The 25,535-nt window shown below is 34.7% G+C and overlaps 1 protein-coding gene across 8 annotated transcripts in view; it reads left to right on the top strand.

Annotated features, from left to right (window-relative positions):
• The window catches only part of LOC105231988 (clathrin coat assembly protein AP180), a 44,686-nt gene that overhangs the window by 11,932 nt on the left and 7,219 nt on the right, over window positions 1–25,535 (top strand). Inside the window, exons 1-2 of one of the 8 annotated variants that reach the window (XM_011213531.4) lie at window positions 930–1,264; window positions 1,374–1,548. The exons of 3 other annotated variants lie outside the window; for them this stretch is intronic. In XM_011213531.4, the coding sequence (XP_011211833.2) occupies window positions 1,199–1,264; window positions 1,374–1,548 (241 nt within the window). In that variant the 5' untranslated portion in view covers window positions 930–1,198. Of the gene's footprint in view, window positions 1–929; window positions 1,265–1,373; window positions 1,549–13,132; window positions 13,642–16,019; window positions 16,480–16,541; window positions 16,645–23,101; window positions 23,458–25,535 lie in introns of those variants that run through there. 4 more of the 8 variants (XM_011213556.4, XM_049451102.1, XM_011213539.4 and 1 more) reach the window with 4 other exon arrangements.

The following is a 25,535-nucleotide window of genomic DNA, read 5'->3' as shown; positions in this document are numbered from 1 at the left end:
TGGTAATAAATCATCGGCCATTTATGCAGGCATTGCATTTGATTCGGAGGTCATTCAGATGTTTAGCCACTGCTACCACTATGAAGTCATCCGTATACTATAATATATGTGATTGTTTTCACATTTTTTGATTACGGTATTCTTAGCACGCCATCGTACATCAGGTTCTTTAGTAGTGGGCCTAAAAGCGAGCATTGTGGTACTCCGCTGGAAATAGTTTATACAACAGAACAATCTCCTATTTTGAAAATATCTCATTAAAATATTTATCAGATGATAAGGAGCGCGTATTTCGTGAGGTATACCCGTTTATACTCATAAAGAATAGGTGAAAATTCTTAAGAGGAATATGACTTTCTTATAAAGCTTGATTAAAGGCAAGTTCAATTTAGATTTTATTTCAGTATTTCTAGTATTTATATACATAAGTCTACGCCCTAACTCTTTCTTTGCCTTCAGAAAGGTTTTTATTTCGTTTATTGAAGAGACTAGCCGTATCATTTTGAATCCTGAAATAAATAATTTTTTTTCAGGCCTTTACAGACTAGCATATTTTCTACCCCAACGGATGCGAAATGAGACTAGTCACATTTAAATTTGTTATTTGAACCAACTTTAGTTCAGTTCTAACTGTCTACAACTAAGGAATCTCCAATTATATCCTATGTATATGTCAACTATTTCATTCCAAATTGTACTCTGAAGAGCATAATACTGGTTGCTCTATTTAATTATACTCGCACAGTTTTTGGCAGGGTTTGCCAATCAAAGAGCCAATACAATATATATGTACTATCTACATGCACACGCATTTTTCGTGGTCTCTTGTGGTTTATTGGGCTTGCGCTTTATCAATTTCTTTATAAAAGACTACAAGTGAAGTCAAATGTCAGCGATATATGTTGTTTTAGTTGTGTCGTGATAACCAGGCTCTGTGAAGTGTTCCGTTATTTAGTCAGTGACTACCAAAAAAAACCAAAAAGCCAAAAAAAGTTGATATAATAATAAAACACAAATTGAAACAACCGAAAATAGGAATATTATATTATAACAGTATTAGTTCTCTGTTTATGGAATAGCATTATTTTCCACCCTTCCCGATTCTAATTATAATTCTCCAATTATAATTATACAATCCGCGGTAACTGTATTATAATAAAACGACAATATTGCATAGCTTCTACTCGGCGTGTTGAAAATGGATGATGTCGCTGCTATATTTATAATAATTATAGTTTTCGGCGTCATCTATCTCATAATAAGAGTAAGTGTTGACCTGTCGCTTCGTAAGCGCTTGTGATACATTGCAGCTTCCATTCAGAGACACCGGGTTCTATTTATCTTTGTTAACATGGGTGGTTCATATCTTTTAGGTCTGTGCGGTTATGTGTTGTGGTCCAGTTAAAGAAAATAACGGTAATGAGCGCGGTGTGCGTAGACGTGTAATACGACGTATACGTATCGAGCCGGCGAATGCTGCCGAAAACGGAGCCAGCACAACGACAACAAATACAATAACTGAAGCCAGTATTAGCACAGCAACGGAAGGTAGGAGTAAACCTTTTAGTGTCTATTATTGATTGAAGCATTCGAAATGTTTCATTTTTAAATCCGAAGAGATCCCTATAAAAAAATTGTCTTTAAACTTTCTAGAAACAGTTGCTAAGTTGTCATAATGACACCTGCTTTTTTTTAGGTTATGCGAGTTTTTGTGCACTGCACCTCATGCTCATTTGAGCACAAGGAATGAAGCTTGATGTACATACCATACATACGTATATCATATATTATGTACATACATTTGTACATTTGCTTCGAATTACGTATTCTTGTTTATTTACCGATAATTTATTATCACTGGAAATGTGCCGCAATCACTAATAACACCGGTCAACAAAAAAAATATTTTTTTTGGGGTTTCTGTTCTCATGCTTGAATTCTGATTCTCGACATTGAAAAACAGTTAAATATTAATCTTTACTTCTTTAAGTTTGCGTTGGGCTGATTTACATCTATAAGTATAGTTTAATTTATTTCATAAATCAAAGATGGCAGCACTTTGATTAACCCGAAAGTAAACAGTATTATTATTTGTAAGAGGCACAGTTCTAATTATATTCTATAGTGAAATTGTAGAAAAAATATAAAAATCAGTAATTTCTGTTTAAAAATCAAAAAATTGCTCTAATTTCTACGAAAGCAAACTTTAACCGGAAAAAAAAATTTTTCCTTATTTTTGTCATAGGAGAAACAAAAATTTAACATGTAGATGTCAGACCCAAAAATCGTGTTGACCGGTGAAATTATTATATTTTTAAGTTTGACTAGGTAAGATTTTAGAAACTGATAAAGGTTAGACAATTTTTAAGTTTATGCCTAAACTATTATATTTTTTTTTTGAAAGGAGAAGTTGAGGTGTGTGTTACCATCCTTTTTTTTGTAGTTGTTTGTACTCAATTCCACTTCAAATGAAAATATGTATTATAAGAGGAGAAAGGAGGGTTTTGATTTCTTTTTTCAACTTTTTTTTGTGTTATTACAACCCTGTGTGCAGTGCAGCTGTCGGTACTATCTAAAATTGTCGTAAAAGTCCATACATTTTCGTAAAAACAGTTGGCAATAATAACAAAATTTTAAGCGAAATTTGTTGTAATTTGGATTTGAAGTTTAGTTGTCTTGATTTAATTTACTATAAAATTCTAAGAAGTATTCTATGAAATCAAAATAGTTGCAAGTCCATAAGGCAATCATCACTTTCAGGTTAAATATGCTTAACTTACCAAATTATTTGACATAATTTTAACGAGAATCCAACACTCTTGAGTAATAAAAGAATACAAATTTGTTCGTAAATCTTATTTATTTACAAACTATCAGTACGACATTAAGTAAATTTTTTAAACATCTTAATATTATAACAGAAATAGTTAGAACAGTTTTTATACTCCAAATTTTATAAATAATATTTTTTAATATACAAAACTTAATTTCTAAAAGGTAAATCTCACACATGATTTCCTTTAAGTATTCGGGCTGTATAGCTATTATTTAGTAGAGCTATTGCCCGAACATTTGCATCTCTATGTTCGATTGCCTTGTGGTACTCCACAATTAGCATATACATATATCTATAATTAGCCTTGTAAAGCCTGACTTTGTTTTCTGGACTGACATTAGTGTTGGTGTTAATGCTGGTTGCAAGATAGACGAAATTATCTACAACTTGGAAGTTATGACTGTCGACAGTTACGTAGGAGCCAAGTCGCGAATGCGACGACTGTTTGTTTGATGACAGGAGATATTTCGTCCTTCGTTCACTACCAGACCCTTTTGCTTTGCTTCTTCTTTGGGAGTCGCCTTGAACGGCACGGACAGGTCATTTCCGATCCAGACGGAGCTGGTATTGCTCACCCACAGTTTACACAGCCGATTCACAGCTTCTTTTCGTGCTGTCAAAAGCAGCTTTGAAATCGACGAAGAGGTGGTGTGTGTCGATTATCTTTTCACTGTTTTTTGCAAGATTTGGCGCATGGTGAATACCTTACCCCAGATCACATTTAAATTCCAACCGTCTGGCATGCTTTTGTCCGACCATATTATACAAGGAGCTGATGCATGCTCCTTATCAGTTCTTTGTCTTCGAATTTGAGTAGCAATCAGTGGTCTTAATCCTAAAGGGATTGCGCCGGATTGGCTGCAATGAATGATTAAAGCCAATATTATATACCCTTTTCTGTTATGGACCATCTTACGGTGAGAGCAGTCTGCATCGACCGGAACAAACGGTAGGTAAATATCTGAGCTATAAGCAGGGTGGGACAAAACTATCCATGATGAAAAATCATTACCTCACTTGCTTCAAATCAATAAGTTATTGTGGATAACGTTCCCCATTAATGCCTTTATCCGATCTTCTGATCTCCCCAATTGTAGAGCATTATCTTGGTGCCATGAATAGTTAACTTTTCATTTGATTTAGCTGAGGTTCCATATATAGTTATTTGTAATTAAAGTTGTTATGTTTTATAATAATCCGATACAAAAACGACTTATTTTTGTAGCTTTCAAGCATTTCTGACATGTAAAATCGCCTTTCATCGTCTCTTGGCTTGAATTCATATGACAATCAATTTACGTGCTTTTGAATAAATTATGCTGCTTTTAAACTTTTTCATCCCACTCGAGTCACTATTAAAGATTTCGTGACCTCGTATTGTATTTTGCAGCAATTTTCTTGGAATAATATTCAAGCTTTATCAAATACAGAAGCTTTCCAACGCATGTTCGGAATATTGGAATAATAACCAAGTTCCGCTGTCTCTTGAGAAACCGCACGAATATGGTTCTAGACCTAATAGATCACGTGCACCTCAACTTCTTGAGAATAACTATGATCTAATGAGCTAATACTTAAAACTTTTTTTTGAATAAAGCTCAAAAATTGTTTGCCTAAAACTTAAATCAAAATTAGAAAGGAAACGTGCACGTCCCTCGCATATGTCAAATTTAAAATTATCCCAAATTAAACTTCGCATTATTTTAATGCAGACATTAACACAGTGTTGTCTTGATTTATGCACTAATGACAAGTGGTCACTTTGTTTTGCTTGTACCAACACCTGCTGACCAGCATTAATAAAACACTAGCATTTTTCGAAAGTACGCCACAAGATTCTAATTGCGGCAACGAACACAAATAATAATGTTATTGTTCAATTAATGCGAGTATTCTTTTTTATGAACGCATTCGGCGAATCATTTACGCCGCAATTAATAAAATTTTAATTATGCTAACTCAAAAGTGTTATTATTTGTCCAGTTACTGGTAAAAAATGGCTGCAGCGCGTGATGTGATCGACGAGCAGACTAACTTGGTTATTTTGGAAATTTGATACTACACATTCTACACATACACATACATATAAGTATGTACAAACATGCTTACAAACATAATTTACTTTTATAAAAAGTATATTGTCCATCATTAGCAGCGCCGGCAATGAGTTGCGGAAACAAAGAGCTGTCAAATCACTCAGCTAATTCACATTAAACACAAAAACAAAGAGTTCTGCTTACTTACCCCGGCAAAAGAAGGCAATGCGCAGTTTTCAAGCTGTGTGCAAATTACCGCCACGCCAAGTGCCCAAAGGCGGCCATCAAAGTAACGTGCCACAAAACTCACAGAACTCTGAGCAAATAACCATTGTAGTGTTGCTTTTTCTTTTGTTTTACTTTAAATGCATAACGAAATTTAGAAGTATTAAACTTGCCGTTAATAGAGTATAATTTAATAACAAAATGAACAAATTAAATAAAAATACGAACAATAGAATACACACACCAGTTCTTATTTCATATTTAATCAATTTAATTTGAGCATTTTAATTTTGCTCTTGGCATTTGCTCATAAAGAGTTACAGTTTGTTTGTTTAGTTATGATTTATGTATTGTTAGTGGCGTGTTCTCACCAGCGTTTTAAGTTTACGCCAAGTATTACCTAGTGCCGCAACGGTGCCTAAATTAACTGTTTGTTATTTTTATTAACTTACACAGTGTTATTCAACTAGCACGATCGGTAAATATAGCTAATTGCCAGAGTATTTTTCGTGATTTACATTTTTTCCCGCCTGACGTGGGTGAGGAAGTTTTCGAGGGCAATGAGTTGGTGAGATAAACCAAGTCAATCTTGCAGGTTATTTCATTATCAAGGTTTGTTTTTGTTTTTTTCGTTTAACTAATTACCCAGCGTTCCATAAAATTATTAAAATAATTTAAATTAGATTAATATTATACGTTGATTTGTAAAAAACTGGCGTTTTAAGTAAGTGTATAACCGACGTGCTGGAAACCAGTGAGCAGAGGAGGCCTAATTTTAGAAAAATAAAGAAAACAGTCAATATTGGTTGAACCGAACTTATAACACCCGTTACAAATACAAAAGCTTCCATACAGGAACTTGATTTTGATTTGTCAAATTGTGTGTCAGCTAAATACCATGCGATCTGTACATTTTGTTCGGATATTGCTGCATTTTAAATAATTCTCTTTTTGAATATTTCATGCCGTATAATGATGAGCTTGTAAGTGCACTTGGGATTATTATACAATTTGTCATGCAAATAATTCCAAACAAATAATTCAGAGGGAGCCAAATTTAATAGATGGGTAACCAGAAACTGTCTGAAGTTAAATAATTTAATATGCGTTGTTGTATAGCGCGCTGTTTCGTTTAAACAAGTATCCGTTAGTGACCGTACAAAATTTTTAACTATATGATCAATGTGACGAGCTTAGTCTATTTAGCGATGTTCGTTTGTCTATCCGAACTAGTTCCTCGGTTTGTGAGACATCGGTCTGAAATCATCTTAGCAAATAGCTATCAAATTTGGTATGGTTTATTATCTTAGCCAATAATGCTAAATCCGAAGGAATTATCGAGATCAAATAACTATAACATATAGCTATTATAAATCTGAACGATCGTAAACAAGTTCTTGTAATAAATCATTTGTATTTGTGAAGAGTATTAAGGGGTTATACTTGTATGCAGTTAGAAGGCCAAAAAAAGCGAAATTTTCAGAATTTTTCGGAGAAAACTTTTTAATTTATAGATCCAAAATATGTGTGTTTTAAATAAATAATACGCATATTGTGGTATCTTTTAACTGCATTTTAAGATTTAGTATTAGTAAAAATATTTATTTAGAAAGGAACTACAACTGATCTCCGGGAGCCCCTCTCAAATAGTCGTTTTGCCCACTAAATCTCTGAACTGGGTGCTCTGAAAATAAAAACCAAACAGATTTCGTTAAAGTAATGTTAAATCTAGTAAAGCAAATCAAAGGAGTGACCAAAATAAATTTAAAAAAAAAAAAAAATGGCGGTTTCTAAAAATATCGATTTTTGACAAAAATTTCGATGTTAAATTGTATATTTGAGATACTCACAACCTGTCGTAAAGCATCGTAAAAGCATAAAATCATAAATTTTTACACTTTTTAAAAAAAAATTGTTGTTGGATTACATACAAAAATGAGTTTCCCAATTAAAGTTCTCAACGCTATGTTATCGGTTCGTTATAACTCAAAACTTTATGAGACTTGTGAAAACCCTAATTGTAAAAACTATATTTTAGAAGCTCGTGTTGAGACTAATCTGTTTAGCCGTTTTCGAGTAATGCTGGTCACGGACTGAAAACACCATTTTGAGAAAAACGCGTTTAAAGTATAGCCTTGTACTTCCAAGCACTCTCAGAGGCCTTTTTAAATTTTTTTCTTGTAAAAAACTAATATAATAAAGTTATAAGGAAGTTTGTTTTAGGATTTTACTTTACAGAAGATAGTATACGTTTTTTTCATGCTGAAATATAAATGAATGAGAATTAAAATCCTGGCAAAGGCGACAAAATCGTTTAGTTCAACATGAGTTTCAGATAATTTTATAAATTTAAACAGTTAGTGCTAGGAAAGAGATACAGCTTTGAATTCATAAATAAGGTTGCATACCTCCGAACAGTATTACAATATACATCTATGTAAGCCCCACGACAGTTATATAAAATGCCCTTTGGGTTAACTCAATTATCTATGCACACTTTCTTGGTTCATAGTTGTATTAGTATTGAAATTGAAATTAGTCTTTCATAAATTACACACACAATTCTCACAGAGAAATGAAGTGGCTTAACGACCAATTAACTTATTTGAAGAAACTAATTTTTTTCTATATTTTTCCATGTCTTCGTGATTTTAACTAAATAAAATCAAAAATACGAATGAATTTTGGAAAAATTTAATTCTATAAACAAAAAAATTCAATTGATTGATGATGACAAATTTAAATAGATAAACACTTGGTACTTAACTCGGACAATGCCTTTGAAGCATAGCGATAAAGATGATTAAAAAATCATTTTTATTTTAATAATATTAGTATGCATTTCAGTTATCGGCAAAGTGAATAGGTTTCTTTAAAAATTTTTGTTAAGTAGGTTAAAAGTTATAATTAAATAATGAAATTGCAAATTGTATGAACGTACAAGTACGGTCAAATTTGATATGAAAAAAGCCGTTTATGTTCTTTAAAATTATTTCCCGAAAATAAAAACTTTTACGAATTTATACAACATACATAAATGCTGATAGCTTGGCATTTCAGGTTATCACTAAAGAGTTAATGCTACTTTTTGAAAGGTTTAACAAATTTCAGGTTAACAGTTTCAGAGTAGGATTAATAGAAGTCCAGTTGCTACGCAGTGTGATATTCAATACTTTTCATAAAGGCAAGGGGAAAATTTTTGCACATAGCGTAACCCGTTGGTTTTTAATAACCATAGACCGGTATCAACTGAAAACACACGGAGTTAATTATTCGAATACAATTTTTTACAGTTTCTGTAACTATATTTTAACATATTGAAATATTAAAATATTAAATGTAGAAACATACTAGGCGTATTCTCTTGCTCTTGCAAAACCCTTGCACGATGAACGAATTGTAGATATTCCTCTTGGTGCACTGGTACAACAACAAACACACGCAGAGAATTATTTGCAATGGCTGTGAAATATGTCAGACCAAACCCCAAGTTTATTCTCGTGCAATGACACGTAAAAAAATAATTACAGCCCTGTGCTAGCTGTCATTTTACTTAAATACATATTTTGACTTTAAATTGTTGACGAAAATAAATTTTAATTATAATTTTTATTTAAATATAAATATTTGTTACAGTTTTTTTGTTAAGAATGAATACAGAAGGTGCGCCAGTTCACAATAGCCATGCACAATAGTCATTTACAATAAATTGACCGAATCAGCCGTTCATATATCATTAGATTCTGCAATGGGTGCTCTCGTGCCCTTGTAGATTTAAGTATGGGAGTTTTGCAATCTGCAATCTTGCAAGAGCAAGAGATTCCCCTACTGACTGGGACTCTATGCCTCACCGTGCTTTATTTATTATTATAATTAGTTACAACGCATTTTATGTGCTTTGCATGAGTCAAACTCAATAAAGATAGGTTGGTTGTATTTCTATAGCTTGCACTTATAAACCGAGGACTAAGTGCATGTACAGAGATTCATTCGGAAATAGCTTCGTCTTGTCATTTTTATACACTAAACAGATTATTCCACGAAGTTTGTAACAAGCAGAACTAAACGTCGGATACTCTATTATATATATTTGACAATCTGAATCGATTTAGCCACGTCTGTCTTTCTATATTTTTGTTTATACGTAACTAGTCTTTCAATTTTTGAGATATTGTTCTTAAATTTTGCATACGACGTCCATTTCCCCTCAAAAAGTTGTTACTACTTTACTATTTACTATATAGCTGCCATACAAACTGGAAAATCGGAACCAAGTGCTTATAAGGAATATTTTGTATTTTTGAATGGTATTGTAGTGCAACCGAAGTTGAGGTTTTCATTTTGATTTGTATATACAATCGACTCTCGTTAATTCAAACCTGCGAAGATTCGAACCTCTCTATAAATTAAAATTATTACGAGTTTCTTACAGAATATCTTTATATTTCGAACTAAATCAATACATTTTTATGCACTTGGTAATTCAAATGAAAAAATCATTACTATATTACAAAACGAGGCATTAATTCGAACTCATAGGCGTCCAACACTCTCCAATTGAATGTTGCAGAGAGAAAGAGGCAGAACGATTGTAAGTGCATTTTGTGACAAGTTCACACCAGCCTGCAGCTAACTGCAAATATCACGATTCTGACAGCCATTTTACTGATTGACAAGGCATGGAGAGCTGTAACACCTCTAACGATTCTCAACTGCTTCAAAAAGTCCGGTTTCTTAAAAGAAGATCTACCAATACTTATGGATATTAAAGAACCAGTTAGTTGACATAAGCGGTGGGAGTTTTTCTGACTTTGTTCAAGTGGATAAAGATGTTGCTGTCTTAGGTTCACTAACCGATGGCGAAATTTTATCTGCGACTAATACGAATGGAAAAAGTAACGATGAAGATGAGAACGATAAATCAGAACCTTTGGCAGAGGTGTCAGTTAAGGAAGCAAGATCTTCATTCGATACCTTACAAAGCTTCAGTCTACAAAACGGAAGTGATGAAAAACCATTTCAGGCACTTTTTCTCTTAAAAAAGTTCTAGAGCAGTCTGAGCAGCAGCAATCGCTTTGAAGCAAACCTGTATAACAGAGTTCTTTCGAAAGATTTATTAATTCACATTATGAATTCATATGTATGTTATAGAATAGCAGTTAATAAATAATAAATGATCAATACTTAGTAATTCGAAGTTTGATTTATTTTCTCACACAAATTTCGAACCATTTGATATTTCAAACACACGATAATTCGTAATATTTTAAGAGTTCCTCGAGTTTAGAATTAATGAGAGTCGACTGTATATCACTATATACTCATTCTTGTGCTTTTCAATGGCAAGGGTTTTTAAACTTGACGATACAAATGTTATGAGAAGGTTTCTTAAGTCGTACTATATATAGTATATAAACTTTGAGCTTTTTCATCACCTCTCGTGAGACGTATGTTATTAGGAAATATGTTTCTCTCATCCGAGATTGTCGTGTGCTTTTCATTGGGTGTGCTTTTTTTTACACGTCCGGTCCCAAACCCAGTGCACAACCCTGAGGAGGGTTGTTTTTTGGCTACCCAGAGGATACTAAGACCGTGAGCTACATGCTTCACTTGCGAGGATGGTCCATCCTCCTGGCGCGCTGTTATAATTCGGCAAAACCCTTGAAAATGGTATATACGTCAATAAAGAAGAAGAATATAATAGTCTTTGAAAATGTAGATTTGCCTAAGAGTCACACTTAAGTCATCTGTCGTATGAGAAACTTCCAACTGATCACTTGCAACTAAGCAAACGTTACAATAAAATCTCTCCGCAAAGTGGCCAACGTAACGTATGAGTAATCTGAGGTTTGCTTAAAGCTTTCTCATCACTCAACTTCTGTATAACCGTTGAAGGTAGTTATATGGTCCAGTGCATACTCATACGCAATTTATACGCCGACATTGCCAAATTCTAGATAATTAATATTATAAATATTATAATCTGCCATTTGTGGTTGACGAAGGGATCGAGAAGATCACGGTTGGGCAATTGCAAAAATTAACAAATAAAAGCAAATGCGACCTCGACAATGAGAAGTACTTAGATAAAGTTTTACTGCATGTGATATTCATATTTCATTATCTATCTACGTAGATAAGTATATAAAGATTATAAAATATTCAAAAAAGAACACATCATCATTTGAGGGTTAAAGGGAGATTTATTAACTCTTTCACTTAACCAAGCACTTCTTTGGACGAAACACAATGCGTACATTTTTCACATTGTGTGAATTTGAAAATTAGGGATGTTTTACTATTCACCTATTATTGTGTTCTCTGCAAAATAACCTCATTCAACAAACTTTTGTATGAGCAATATTTCCCATACTGTAAATGCGTTTGTGATACCTTCACTGCTTATGGCTAAGCTTAAGTTCTATCAAAATTGTTGTACATACCTTTAGAAAATATAGTTTAGAGCACTCAAATATGGTAAACGTTAAAGTGAAGGTTTATGTTGTATATATTATTGTCTCTACAAAAATACCGTATAACTCCAAAACATATCTAATATATATTGAAATCGTAAGCGTAAGACAAGTCTTATAAGAAAAATTCATTGTTTTACAAAATTAGTCATTTTAGCATATATTAACACGAGATACCGAAAGTAAGTGCCTCTTTCTTTGATTTCCAAAGTGTTAGAGAGTAGCGAATCGAACAAAATGTGCCAGCTGTTCAAACAAACTGGTAGCGCTTACAACGCAACCTCATGCTAACATGTCTCTTAGGCATACTCATATGGATACATATGTGTCGCTTAATTTTTTGGTGAATAAATTGCTCTTGCTTTAGAAGTGAGCGGCGTCTATACCTTACGTCTTTCATATACAATTTTAAATTAATTCAAACCCAAGAGAATTAAATACCAATTTTTTGTCAAAAAAAGAATGTACGCATTGTCATTTTGAACAGTTATTTCACATTTGTATCATTCACAAGAGTAAACATATAAAAAGATATCGAAGCATTTAAGATATCATTTAAAACACTTTATTCAGCCTACTCTTATAACTAACCTTGTAACTAGCTTCCCAACTTTTTCGTTGCTGTTACATGTATATTTGTATACCCTGCATATAAATACTATATTAAGTTTTCCACCATGTTTGTAATACCCAAAAGGAAACGTCAGAGATTCTTCAAAGTATATATATAATTGCTCAGCGTGATGAACTGAGTCGATTTAGTCACATCTATTTGTCCGTCTAACAGTTCGTCTGTACATATGCAAACTAGTGCCACAGTTTTTGACACATCGACCAACAATACGTTGCTCATTTGTCGGAACCGTCGATATCGGACCAATATAGCATACGGCTATACGATCAAAATTATGTACATGTATGGAAAGCTTTTTCATTTGACGAGATATCTTCGAGGGAGTTGGCATGGATTATTATTATATATGACAATAATGTAATATCCGAAAAAATGACCGATCAAAAACATGATAAAGATCTTTTTATACCCCATTATGCAATAAAAAATGCACCACTGAAGGATATTATAACTTCAGTGCATCCAATGTTACCGTTTTTTCGTGTTTAACAAGAGAGCAGCAGGGACAGATAGCGAGCAGAGCAATGCCGAATCGATAATGTTCACTACCTTAACAAATGTATATAAATTTTTTGAATACCAATTTTTCACAAACCAGCAATTACAATTAGTTGCCTTCTCTGAAAGCATGAATGGCTGCCCTAATATTTTCAGAAAAAATGGTAATGAAAGAAATATTAACAAAGCTTTTGGTATGAAAACCATATTTGGCTCACCCTTCTAGTAAAGCATATGTGTGTGCTTAAGATCTTGTACATATGCACCTCTATCTGTATCTACATACTTATATATAAATATGTACATATACGCAAGTACATATTGTATATACACCTTTGTAGGTGTAGCGCTCGTGAAGGTACTCGCTCTCTGTTCAAAACAGATAAACCAAATTGGAAATTTTTTAGTTTTCACCGCGATATATCATCAGCGTCAACGTATTGCATTGGTTGTGAAAAGTTATTTGAGCTGTACGCGTACTTGGGTGGATGTACTGTGAAAAATTAAATTATATTTTATGCGATTTGGGCAACTCGAGAACACACAAATACTTTTCGAATTTTTTGATTTGCGACAAACTGTCAAAGTCAATATATTTTTTAAAACAGAAACTGAAAAACAATAATAAAAGAAGTTCGGCAATTTTTTCTTATTTGAGTTGGTAAATCAGTTGAAGAACAGAGGTATCCTGTTGGCAGCTTCGAAGACACATTAAAACGAATATGACGAATTTATCGGCAGATTTACAGAGTGTTTTACTCTACTTATCAGCATTCTTTATGGTCTTCCTCTCGTTTGTGGTGTTCAGTTTGTGTTTACGTGTATTACTTTGGATCTATATGCAATATACCCAACGGCCACTCAGGGACTTGCATGCAGACAACAGTGAAAGGAATGGCCGACGCTGTTCTATGCGCTCAGAAAGTGGTATGTTTAAAGGTAGAGAAGTAGTTATGTTGTTTCCGAAAACGCCTTAATTTAAAGGTGTGTAATTTCTTGTTAAAAAAAACTTCAAATTTGGTGACGTGACCAGGCCCTGCAATGCCAGGCGGCTGTTTGTTTAGTAAACGATCAACCGCAAATGTTATCTACGTTTTGTTTTAACACAACATGTGCCGCATAGCTAACTGTACAAAAGAGTAAACAAAAACAGCAGTAACAATAAAATGCTGCCGTACCTCATCAAGTATTTATCTCAGTTATGATAAGAAGAGAGCTTTCCAAACCGAGAACTTCCTCTCTTAAATAAATACAAATATGTATGTACTTCGTAAAAAGTTGGAGCTTAAAAGCACAAAGCCCCGATGTAAATTAATAACATATGCAAAAGCGTTATCAAAATTAACTGTTATCTTTTATCAAGCAAAAAATATAATTTCCCAAATGTCTAGGAATTTCTTAATTTCATGAGAGCGCGTTCATGAATATACATACATATATGTATAAATACGTTATATATATACATACATACAATAAGACAAACATGACTTCAGTAAAAATTATATCGATGAAACTTGGTCACGTGTTCCTTGGCACTTTCGTGTACTCGGTATTGTATATAGGAGCAGAAGAGGCCCACAAAATACATACATAGATACAGAATTGTAATTTGTTATTAAGTATCACAGTAAAGAAGATCATCTGTGGCTTGTAAACGTTTAAGTTTAAATTTCTCTCAAGCCACTAAAACTACATCCACCAAAATTGTTCAGGCTATTTTTCGATACCTCCAGTACCGCCAGTCGAACCAATCGATAGAGTCGATAGTTAAAAAAAAACTATCGATAGTATTTTCCCCTTTAAATTAACTTAATTTTTGACTGGTTTTAATTAAGGGGTTATGTACAGTTACAAGACCGAAAAAAGCGATTTTCCAGAATGTTTACTGAGAAAACTTTTATATTTATTTTGAAAGAAACTACAGCTGATCTCTGGGAGCTCCTCTCATACGTCCGCGCAACCAAGCCAAGAATGAAAAGATGATTTCGTTTTCCCTGCAAGCTACATACCGGTCCAATTGTAATTTACTCGTTATCCGAGATTTCTGATAAAGTTTCTACGAGTTTCTTAAGGCTTAATTGACAATTCTAACCGAAACTTTTGTGTACGTGCGCGTTCATCTCTCATACACATTTAGGTTATGTGTTAGAACCTACAATTTAGGTTCGCAAAATTATTTTGATATCTCTAGCTTTTAGCCTGAAAATCGCCGAAATCGGACTATTTATAATAACTCAATCAATATTATTTCACAGTACGCGTATCAACCACTAACAAAGATATCGAAATAAAACTTTTCACAAGTATTGCCATCTTACGACTAAAAAAGTTGAAAACGAATCATAATTTGTCAAGTCTGTGTATACCACATATGTGGACCACATTGCCTACGGTTGATTTTTTACCGAAAATAGCAGTGAATTAATACTCATTTTCTATACCGTTTATACCATTATTTTAATTTGAAAACTGTAAGTGAAATTGTATAGCAAATAGAACCGTTTTTTGCATAACCCAACTCGCGCTGCTATTAATGTGAACATAACTGTACGAGTATGTCTAGTATGCCCATTTTATTTCGACACTTTTGCGCATCATGGTGACGAATGCTTGTGTGCACAAAGTCCCACACTATCTTAAATATTTGCGAAAACACATATAAAAGAAAGAACAAAAAAAAAGTTCACTTCGGATATACTGAAGATATAATAAATACCTTTCACATATGTTTTTATTATAGCAAGAGAAAAAAAGAGCATTGTCGTGGACAATAATCTACACCAAAGATGAAAGTCGTCCACACATGGCCTTTCTTTTTGTCGATCAGTTTGTATGACGGCGACATACTATAGTGGTCCGATATCGCCGATTTGGACAAATTTGGACAACATTTTGTTGTAAAAATTGAAATTGGTATCTCATAAACTGACGGACTAGCTTGTGGAAATACGAACAGTCGGACATGTCTAAATCGACTCAGCTAATAATGCTGATATTTTATATATACATTTATAATTTATAGGGTCCGCATTTTGTTCAGGGTATAAGCGAAAAATACATATATATAATATACATATATATTTTGTATATATAAGGTTCAATTTGCCACAACTAAGCGCCTTATTGCCTCACCTGCTTATCAGTTCTGCTCCCCCCATTCATTGTACCGCTCCTACCCACGCACCTCACGCCAATCTTATCAAGTTAAGCACACAGCTAGTAAGAATTGATAAGGCTTAGTCGCTCAGATCTTTGTCGGCATTGTCTTCCTGCCTAAACGTTGTGGCCTACACGGCCTTCAGCCTTCATTGTGTATATGCTTGTACACAGACTTATCAATTGGCTAACAAGACAAGTTCGGCGGTTGCACCTGAAAGCGTTTTCATTCGGAAAGCTCAATCAGTACGGATAAACAATACAACGAGCGGGTTAAAAATATTAACGATAGGCATTATAATGCCAGCAAGGTGGCCGATATCAGGAAAGTCACAATCTTGACAGATATGAAAACGAGGCAATAATAAATACTTTAAGGCGAAAAATAAATTTTTTTGTACATTTTCGCACTTCAAGTCGTAAGTGTTTGCAGATATCGCACGCGCATCGAAAATACACACTTGAAAAAAGTTAAGAAAAAAAAAAAACGATTTTCGAAAATAAAAAAGTTATTAATTCGAACATAATTTCCCGCCAACGAAAATGGATATATTTCTGGCTTATATCTTCACATTTTTTCTCATTTTCATCATAATGCCAATTACATACTTCATACTACGGGTAACTCTTTTTGTATTCACATTAGTCGAAATATCTATTAATCATATCTACATTACTCTCAGTTCGTGCTATGGTTTGTGTTGGATTATTGCGGCTGCAACAAGTCGTATAGTGAAAATCGACGTGACCGACAAGCTCGGCGGTTAACAATCGGGCATATATATGGTATGTTGTTTATAAGTCTGTTTATTCTTGTTGATCAATAACAACGGTGCAGTGGCGTTAAAGTGACAGTTAAGGATGAAGTGTTTTGTGTTCTAATAAATGTTTTTAGATATACATATATTCTTAGAAAAATGGACACGAGACAATGCTAGATCTTCAACAATTTCTAGAACATTTATGCTGTAAAACACCAATGATTGTTTACCAATACTATTTCTTTGTTCCAAATCGGTCAAATAATTTTGCAGCCATTTACTTTTCTTTTGGTTTATTCTTTGTTGTAGAAATCCATATTTTTTCATATTGTGGATAAGCTATTCTCCTAGTTGATAGGTATTCAAACAAACTCTTATTGTGATCCTGTTAACTTCAATTTCTCAGAGCACACGATAAGTCTCTCGCAGAGTCAAGCAGTTGTAATTCCCATATAACAATTATTATTTATTTATCTTTACCTAATAAAGTAAAATGTACGAACTTCTTCATAAGTCTCTCATCACTTGCGAGAACCGCAACTCTTTAATATGGAAACTCGAAAAATGAAACAAAAGTAAAATAAAATGTCTCACGCTTTTTGACTAGACAGCACACTGACGTATGAGATATATTTAGTTCTAAAAACTATTACAACTTTTAGTATTTGCTTATAACCTTCACAAAATAATATTTTATTCTAGATAAAGATTTTTATGAAGAAAGCGCACTCGTGACGAATAATACATACATACATATTTACAACGTCATGAGCTTTTACTCAGTCATTTCATAAAAAAACACTGCCGTTATAACGTAAATATAATTATAATGATTATACATTTATATGCATTCCTCGTGTAGTTTGTAGAGAAAGAAAACGACGGCTTCTGAAGGTTTAAGGAATCAGATTTATGGCATATAAGATGGCTGGCAAGACTCACTAAACCAATGCTTACACCTTTGTCAGATTTCACCGAGTTTAGGCTCAAAATTTTTATGTATCTTTTGAAGTTTTGAACCGCTATACAAGGTTTTATAAAAATATGCCATATAAATATTTACTCATCTGTGGTTCGAACTCTCTAGAGGGATTTTCTTGCAATCGGCTACATCGGAAGATAAAATCGAAATAATGCCTTTTCACTTGTATAAGGTACTCACAGTTACCTTTTAATTTTATTTACCGTTAACATCAAAAAAATATTATACCCCGTGATATCTTTGTTTTCAAAACTCGAAATTTACTTTTACACTTATACTGTTGCAACATGTTTGTACAGAGTATAATAGATTTGTTCACCAAACGGACGTTTGTAACACCTAAAACTTATCGACTTAGATATAGAGTTATATAAATATAAATGATCAGGATGAAAAGACGAATTGAAAACTAGGAAGGCAAATTCTCGTTCGACCGTCCGTCCGTCCGCCTGCCTGTGTAAGCTGTAACAAGAGTAAAAATTGAGATATTGTCATGAATCCTTGTACACGTGTTTCTTGGTCAAACCGGTATGAAAATGGGTGAAATCGGAAGATAATCATGTCCACTCCCCAAATAATGGTTTTGACAGAAACTACTAAAACTGCAGACACATTAAATTTTGTATCCAGAATGACTGAGGGTTTTATATGGACCGGGCTCAACATTTGATGATGGGCGTGGCACCGCTCACATTTAGTTTATGTCACATATTTTCGAACGTAATCGATCTTCATCTTCTTTACTGGCGTAGACACCGCTAACGCGTTTATAGCCGACTTAACAACAGCGCCCCAGTCGTTTCTTCTTATAGCAACATAGCGCCAATTGGAGATTCCAAGCAAGGCCTGGTCTTTCTTCATCTGGTCTTTCCAACGGAGTGGAGGTCTTCCTTTTCTTCTGCTTTCCCCTGCGGGTACTGCCAGCGTAGCCCCTGTCTATTAATTCGATGAACTATGTCAATATCGCCGTATATCTCATACAGCTCATCGTTCCATCGAATGCCACATTCTCCGTGGCCAACGCGCAAAAAACCACAAATCTTTCGCAGAACCTTTCTCCTGAAAACTCGCAACGTCGACTAATCAGATGTTGTCATCGTCCAAGCCTCTGCACCGTATAGCAGGAATTATCAGCGACTTATAGAGTTTGGCTTTTGTTCGTCGAGAGAGGACTTTACTTCTCAATTGCCTACTCAGTCCGAAGTAGCACCTGTTGGCAAGAGTAATCCTGCGTGGGATTTCCAGGCTGACGTTATTGTTGGTGTTGATACTGGTTCCTAAATAGACGAAGTTATCAACAACTTCAAAGTTATGACTGTCAACAGTCAAAGTTATGACTGTCAATAGGCCATGGTCGTCGTCAAAGGGAGGGTCTCTCATCCGAGGCTGTTGTTTCCTTTTCTTTGGGGGTGTTTTTTTATGTGGCGGGTCCCAAACAGAACGCACAACCCTAAGTAGGGGACGTTTCGCCTTCGCACTTTAGCTTGCCTTCAAACGGATGTTTTTTGGCTAACCAGAGAATACTTTGTCTAAGACCGGAAGTCGCGAGCTGCTTGAGTCATATATAAAAGAATCGTTTCTGGTCACTTCCATGTGAATGGCGCTCAGAGAACTTTCCTCACTTGCATGAACTTCTACACATGACAACGTAATCGATCAATTTTAACAAAATTTGGTACGTTTTATTACTTTGGCATTCCCATGATACAGGGGGAAATTGGACTGCAATCGCACCTACTCCGCATATAACAATTTTAAATCAAATCACTAATTAATAATCGCGATAAAACTTTTCACACAAAATGCCTTACGTGTAAAAATTGTCAAAATCGGTCCATAACTATTCTAGTTCCTAAATACGGGAAATGTGGACCCCAGAGCCTATGACCGACTTTTTACCGAAAATATCAGTCAATGTGTGAGATATATTATTGAAATTAAAAGAAAATCCTTTCCTGATATCGGCATGTCTGTATCGGAACAACATTCTCCTCAGCCTCCATGAACTTAATAGAAAGATTTTCGAACTTCTGGCTATATAAACTAGATAAAATCGGGTCAATACTACTCCTATCTACCAAATACGCAATGCATGATTTTCAAGCCTTTGGCTGGCTTAAGTTGGATTAAGTTTGTGTCAGATATACCACTATTGGCAAAAAATTGTTAATTTTTGCTCATAATTTTAAAGATCTTAATTCATCTTCTCGCTTTGCCAACTACTTTTTTTGGATTGCTAATGTGAATGAAAAACAAGAAAAAACGTTAACTTCGCACCGAAGCTAAATACCTTTCACAGGTGCATTTCTGTTAGCAACTATGTGTTCAGTTTGGAAGCTATATGCTATGGTTGTCCGATCTGAACAATTTCTTCAGAGATTATTCCGTTGCCTTGTAGAATAATCCATACCAAATTTCTTAAAGATATCTTGTCAAATGCAGAAGTTTTCCATACAAGAACTTAATTCTGATCGGTTAGTTTGTATGACAGCTATATGCTATAGTGGTCCGATATCGGCCGTTCCGACATATGAGCAGCTTCTTGATGACAAAATGACGTTTGCAAATTTCAAAACGTTTTCTTAAAAACTGAGGGACTAGTTCGTATATATACAGACAGACGGACAGACAGACGGACAGACAGACGGACATGGCTAAATCGACTCATCTCGACGTACTGATCATTTATATATATACTTTATAGGGTCTCCGACGATTCCTTCTGGGTGTTACAAACTTCGTGACAAACTTAATATACCCTGTTCAGGGTATAAAAATACGATGAACTGGCAATGCCTCTAGTTCAACATCAAGCTATGATAGCTTATGACAAGCCAATATAATTTTGTTGGCTAAGTCTTCCATACAAAATAAGCTAATAGCTTAGTTTGCTGGTCAAATAAAATACGCCTAATATTGATATCATATAACACCCGCGCCATTAGTTCTGCTTTCTCCAGACTGGATAAGGAAGCAAAGCAAATACCTCCTATCATCAAACAACCAGTCGTCGCACTCGCGACTAGTCATAATTTCGAGATTGTAGATAATTTGGTCTATCTTGGAACCAGCATTAACAACAACAATGTCAGCCTCGAAATCCAACGCAGAATAACTCTTGCCAACAGGTGCTACTTTGGACTGAGTAGGCAACTGTGAAGTAAAGTCATCGCTCGACGAACGAACACCAAACTCTATAAGTCACTCATTATTCCCGCCCTGCTGTATGGTGCAGAGGCATGGCCGATGGCAACATCTGATGAGTCGATGTTAGGAGTTTTCGAGAGAAAGGTTCTGCGAAAGATTTATGGTCTTTTGCGCTTTGGCCGCGGCGAATATCGCACTCGATGAAACGATGAGCTGTATGAGATATACGACGATATTGGCATGGTTCAGCGAACTAAGAGACAACGGCTGCACTGGTTAGGTATTGTCGTGCGTATCGACAAAAACACTCCAGCTCTGAATGTATTCGACGCAGTACCAGCCAGAGGAAGCAGAGGTAGAGGAAGACCTCCACTCCGTTGGAAAGACCAGATGAAGAAAGACCAGGCTTTGCTTGGACTCTCTAATTGGCGTTATGTTGCTATAAGAAGAAACAACTGGGGCGCTGTTGTTAAGTCGGCTATAAACGCGTAGTCGTCCTCTTCAAAGTAATCCCACTCGACTCCAATACTCTTATAATCGAAGAAAACTGTCGATAAAACCCTGATTTTTTACCTGTTGTGGTGTTTTCACTCATCTTTGCCACGATATTCGGCCGATTGATCGTCTACTTCCGGGTAGTAAGATATCCTGGTAGTCGGAAAGCATTGTTTCACAGACGTTTATACGACGTTGTTTTTCGAAAATATTCAGTGATTCTAGAACAATAACCAATCACCAACCAGCAATTCCTTTGTTTGATTGACATGTTGATCATCAGTTGATGTTGATGGCCGTCCTGACTTGGTTCGTCGTCAACACATTCTCGAGCTTCTTTGAATAATTTGTGGCAATCAAAACACTTTTTCACATTCCAAGCGCTTCTGCATCAGAAATTTGATCCCGCACACAAAATTTCATAGAATTGCTTTGTTGATGCACTTTATGAACTTCAGAAACTCAAGCGTATACCAAACACTAATAGTTATTTTTATGTGACATTTGGCACAGATGTCACTGATAATCATATCAGGCGAGAAAAAAATATTTCAACGAATGGACTTTTGCGCGAAATTGAAATTAAAAGTCTTACTATTTTTCCCCACAGTAGTAGTACACAGTAGAACATGATTTTAATATAATTTTCGTCGAATATTGAAAGTTGAATTCTTTCACAACATTTTTAATATTAAGTTTTGCCAACACCTGATGGTATTTTCCCGGCTTTATTCCTTGCAAGTTTCTGGAGTGTGAAATGTTCGGTTACACCGAATTTAACCCTTCCTTGCCTGTTTTACTTTGAGTTATATCCGATATATGGGTTTGTAAAACAATAGTTTCAAAAAAATCTTGACGATTATAAATTTATTTATTTTATTTTTAATTAATTCTATAATTATTACTGTTTGTGTTGAAAAGCTCTGAGAAATTATTTTTTCTAACCGACACTCTTTAAAACCTTTGTCTCCTTGTGGTTTTCTGCTGTCGAAGCTCAAGTGTTTACTTCTAGAAACTCTCTATTGCTGTAATAACACCATAAAAATCGCAGAAGAAACGTCACACCTACTAACTTAGCTTCGTCATTGATGTCTATTAACTCAGAGCTGCATATTTAACCAGCGACAAAGAGAGTTTGTTTGGAATAGATTTTATTTTACTTTAATATTCAGTAAGATATGTTTTAAAAATTAAAATTTTAAAACTACCTTAAATTTAGATAGACAGAAGCATGTATTATCTCATAACAACTAACTCTCCCCCGGAAAATAATCTGCTAACTATAGTTGATACCTGTACTTATCATTCACATCTCTTCTTTCTAAACTTCTTAAAATTTCGCTGAAACATATGTATGTATGCCATACTTTATATACATATATTATTAAATGCTTATGCAGTAGTTAAGGTTGGTCGCCAATTTATTGCTTAGTCATTTTTGCGTTTTGGAATTAAGTTTTTAAAGTGGCTAAAGCCAAATGTATATAAATATATATGTATATATATGATAGGGTGGTACATTATTTTTGATAAAAGAAATCAATCGAAATTGTTTAGGCACTATGCTATTTGTTTTAAACTCGTATACATGGATCTAGAGAGAACTAAATATAATACTTTGGTGTGCTTAATTTTCTACCTCTCATTTTGGAGCCATTCCCTAGGAAAAGACATGAGTTTCCTTTAAAAAGATTTTCACCGAAATATGCACCCACCTAATGTGTCAGTACCCATTCGATCCCCGCTTCGCCGCCTGAAATTAGACGATAGTAGACGACATTTTATCAGATAACAGTGCCAAAGTAATTTAGTTGGTATTCATAGAATGCTACATGCTTATTCTTAAAGTTCACCTGTTCAAGCAAAATACAATATTTTTTTGTGCGCCAGAAAAAAAGAGCGAGTGCTAAAGAATTCCGGACTCTCGTCGTTAAATAAGCGAAACGAACGTCAAGCTGCGCACGAGCTTATTTAGTACTAATACTGTGCGGCTAACATTACATCGGCAGTCGACTAAAAATTACAATAAGTATTTTGGCAACAACATCATGGGTGGCATTTTATTGTTGATTTCTTCAGCTATGGCCTTTTTCTTCGGTTGTCTTGCGATCGCTTTTTGTATGCAAATGACTATTTGGGTTGATAAGAGGTACGAACGGCAGATTCGACGAGCAGATAATCGATATAGACGGAGACAGACGGAACGTAACACTGGTATGTTGTTGTACGGTTTTTATGAATTATGAATCGAGTTGATTTAGAAAGACTTTTGAATGTTTAAACAAATATACGTTTCAAAGTTGTGTTTTATGGTACATTTCGGGATTTGGCGCCCATAGTGTTACAATGGGGCAACTCACAACTCTATCGTAAAATTTGACATTTTTGCTGTTATTTAGAATGTTTTGACATACGAGCGCTATTTGTGTTGCTTACAGTAACTTAAAATATTCATCTCGGCCAAAAAATGGAGTTAATTATCAAACATTTTCGCGCAATTATTTTTTTTTTACAAATTTCGAAATGAACGGTAAACTTAATGTAGTTTTTGGCAATGAAGCTTCATCAAAAACTAGAGTTTATCAATGGTATGATTTAATATAGGTCGCAGAACACTCCAAAAGAGATTTCGTGAAGGTCGTCAAAAATCAGTTGTTGTTCCGCAAACTATTGATGCCGTGCGCAAAGTGATATTGCAAGATCGTTATGTGTCCTATCGTGAGATAAAAGCTATAGGTATTAGTAGGACCAGCATACATTCAATATTGAAAGAATATTTTAGTATAATAAATATTTGTTTACGGTGAAGCCCATACAATTTATCGAGCTCTCAAAGAATGCATTTTTGAGCACTCAAAACTTCAATTTGGTAAGCAATCCAAAGATTTGACTTGTCACCGAATGTCTTCTATACCATTTCCATACGTAAAAGATACTCGTAAACTAATAGGTCAGCAATATTCGATTATTAAAATGTGTCTTTGTTCTCTAATCCCAAAATATAAAAGGCAACCTACCTGTTTTAAACTTTGGTTTTCGTAAAGATCTATATTTGTAGCTCTTTGCATGCAAACAGCCTTTTTATAGGATAAAGGTTTCCTATTAAAAATAGGAGAATGGTTTTGCGAATGAAAATCATTGTATCCTTTGATTTAATCTCTCTCTAGAGTATTGCATTTATTGTAACGGTCTTTCAACATTTCATTACCAGACGATAGTGTGAAGCTTCCAGGTCTTCAAAATTTTCTTTTTTTGAACGTCCACATTTCACTGAACTTAGAATTATTGCATTTACTGCACTCATATGAACGCAGTGTTTTTTATGTAAGAATACTTAGCTATTTATAGTTTGTAGTGCGCTCTTTGTCTCCGTTGAGTCCAATTTGTCACCAAGATTTCAAGCTTCAAATTCAGGCATCAAACAGTCGGTTATCATGTCGCGATAATGATCGTCATTGGCGGTTGTGTTCACACCGGCATCTTTTTTGAAGAAATATGGACCGGTGATTCCACCGGCCTACAAACCACACCAAACCGTTGCTTTTTCAGGATAAAATGACAGCCCTTGAATCTCCTCAGTTTGTTCTTCGTCCCAAATGTGTAAGTTTTGCTAGTTTATATACCCGTTGAGCCAGAAATGAGCCTCATCGCTGAACAAAATTTGGCTCGCAAATGTCGGATCTTCTAGGAACTTTCGGAACTTTTCAAGAGCCCATAGAGCGAAGTGATGTTGGCTGGTAAGGTCGAGCAGCTTCAGTTCTTGCACAAGCTGTATTTTCTAAGCTTTCATTTTAAGAACTCGACATAAAATGCGTCAAGTCGTTCCATATGTTCGCGGCAAGCGCACGGCGCCGAAGAAACTCTCCACGGTCTTCGTGTACACTATGGCTGCTACAAGTATATTTTCCTCACTGGACGTGATCTATTCGGTTGAATATTATTAAATATTGTATGCTGGGTCTCAAGATGGGTGATGGTGTTGCGAATACTACGCTCAGTAGCTGATTATGTTGACCATAAGTTGAGGGAAGCGTACGAAACACATTCTTTACAGAACGTGAATTTTCGTAATAAAGTTGAACGATTTGTAAACGTTGTTCAGGCATAAGTCTTTCCATGATGAAATGCCAAACAATACTTAACAAAAATAACATGACAGCTTGACACACACGTGATCTGTCAAAAAAATGCAAAAAATTGCCTCTACTTGGACCACCCGTTAGAAATATAAATCGAATAAGTTTTCTCATGAATACGACGCTTTATCGTACATATTTTTAAGAAGAGTGGCA

The sequence above is a fragment of the Bactrocera dorsalis genome, chromosome 3 (genome assembly GCF_023373825.1).
Source record: "Bactrocera dorsalis isolate Fly_Bdor chromosome 3, ASM2337382v1, whole genome shotgun sequence".
In the NCBI taxonomy this organism is placed as follows: Eukaryota; Metazoa; Arthropoda; class Insecta; order Diptera; family Tephritidae; genus Bactrocera; species Bactrocera dorsalis.
Note: the sequence above shows the minus strand (reverse complement) of the source record. Positions and strands in the feature narration are given on the sequence as shown.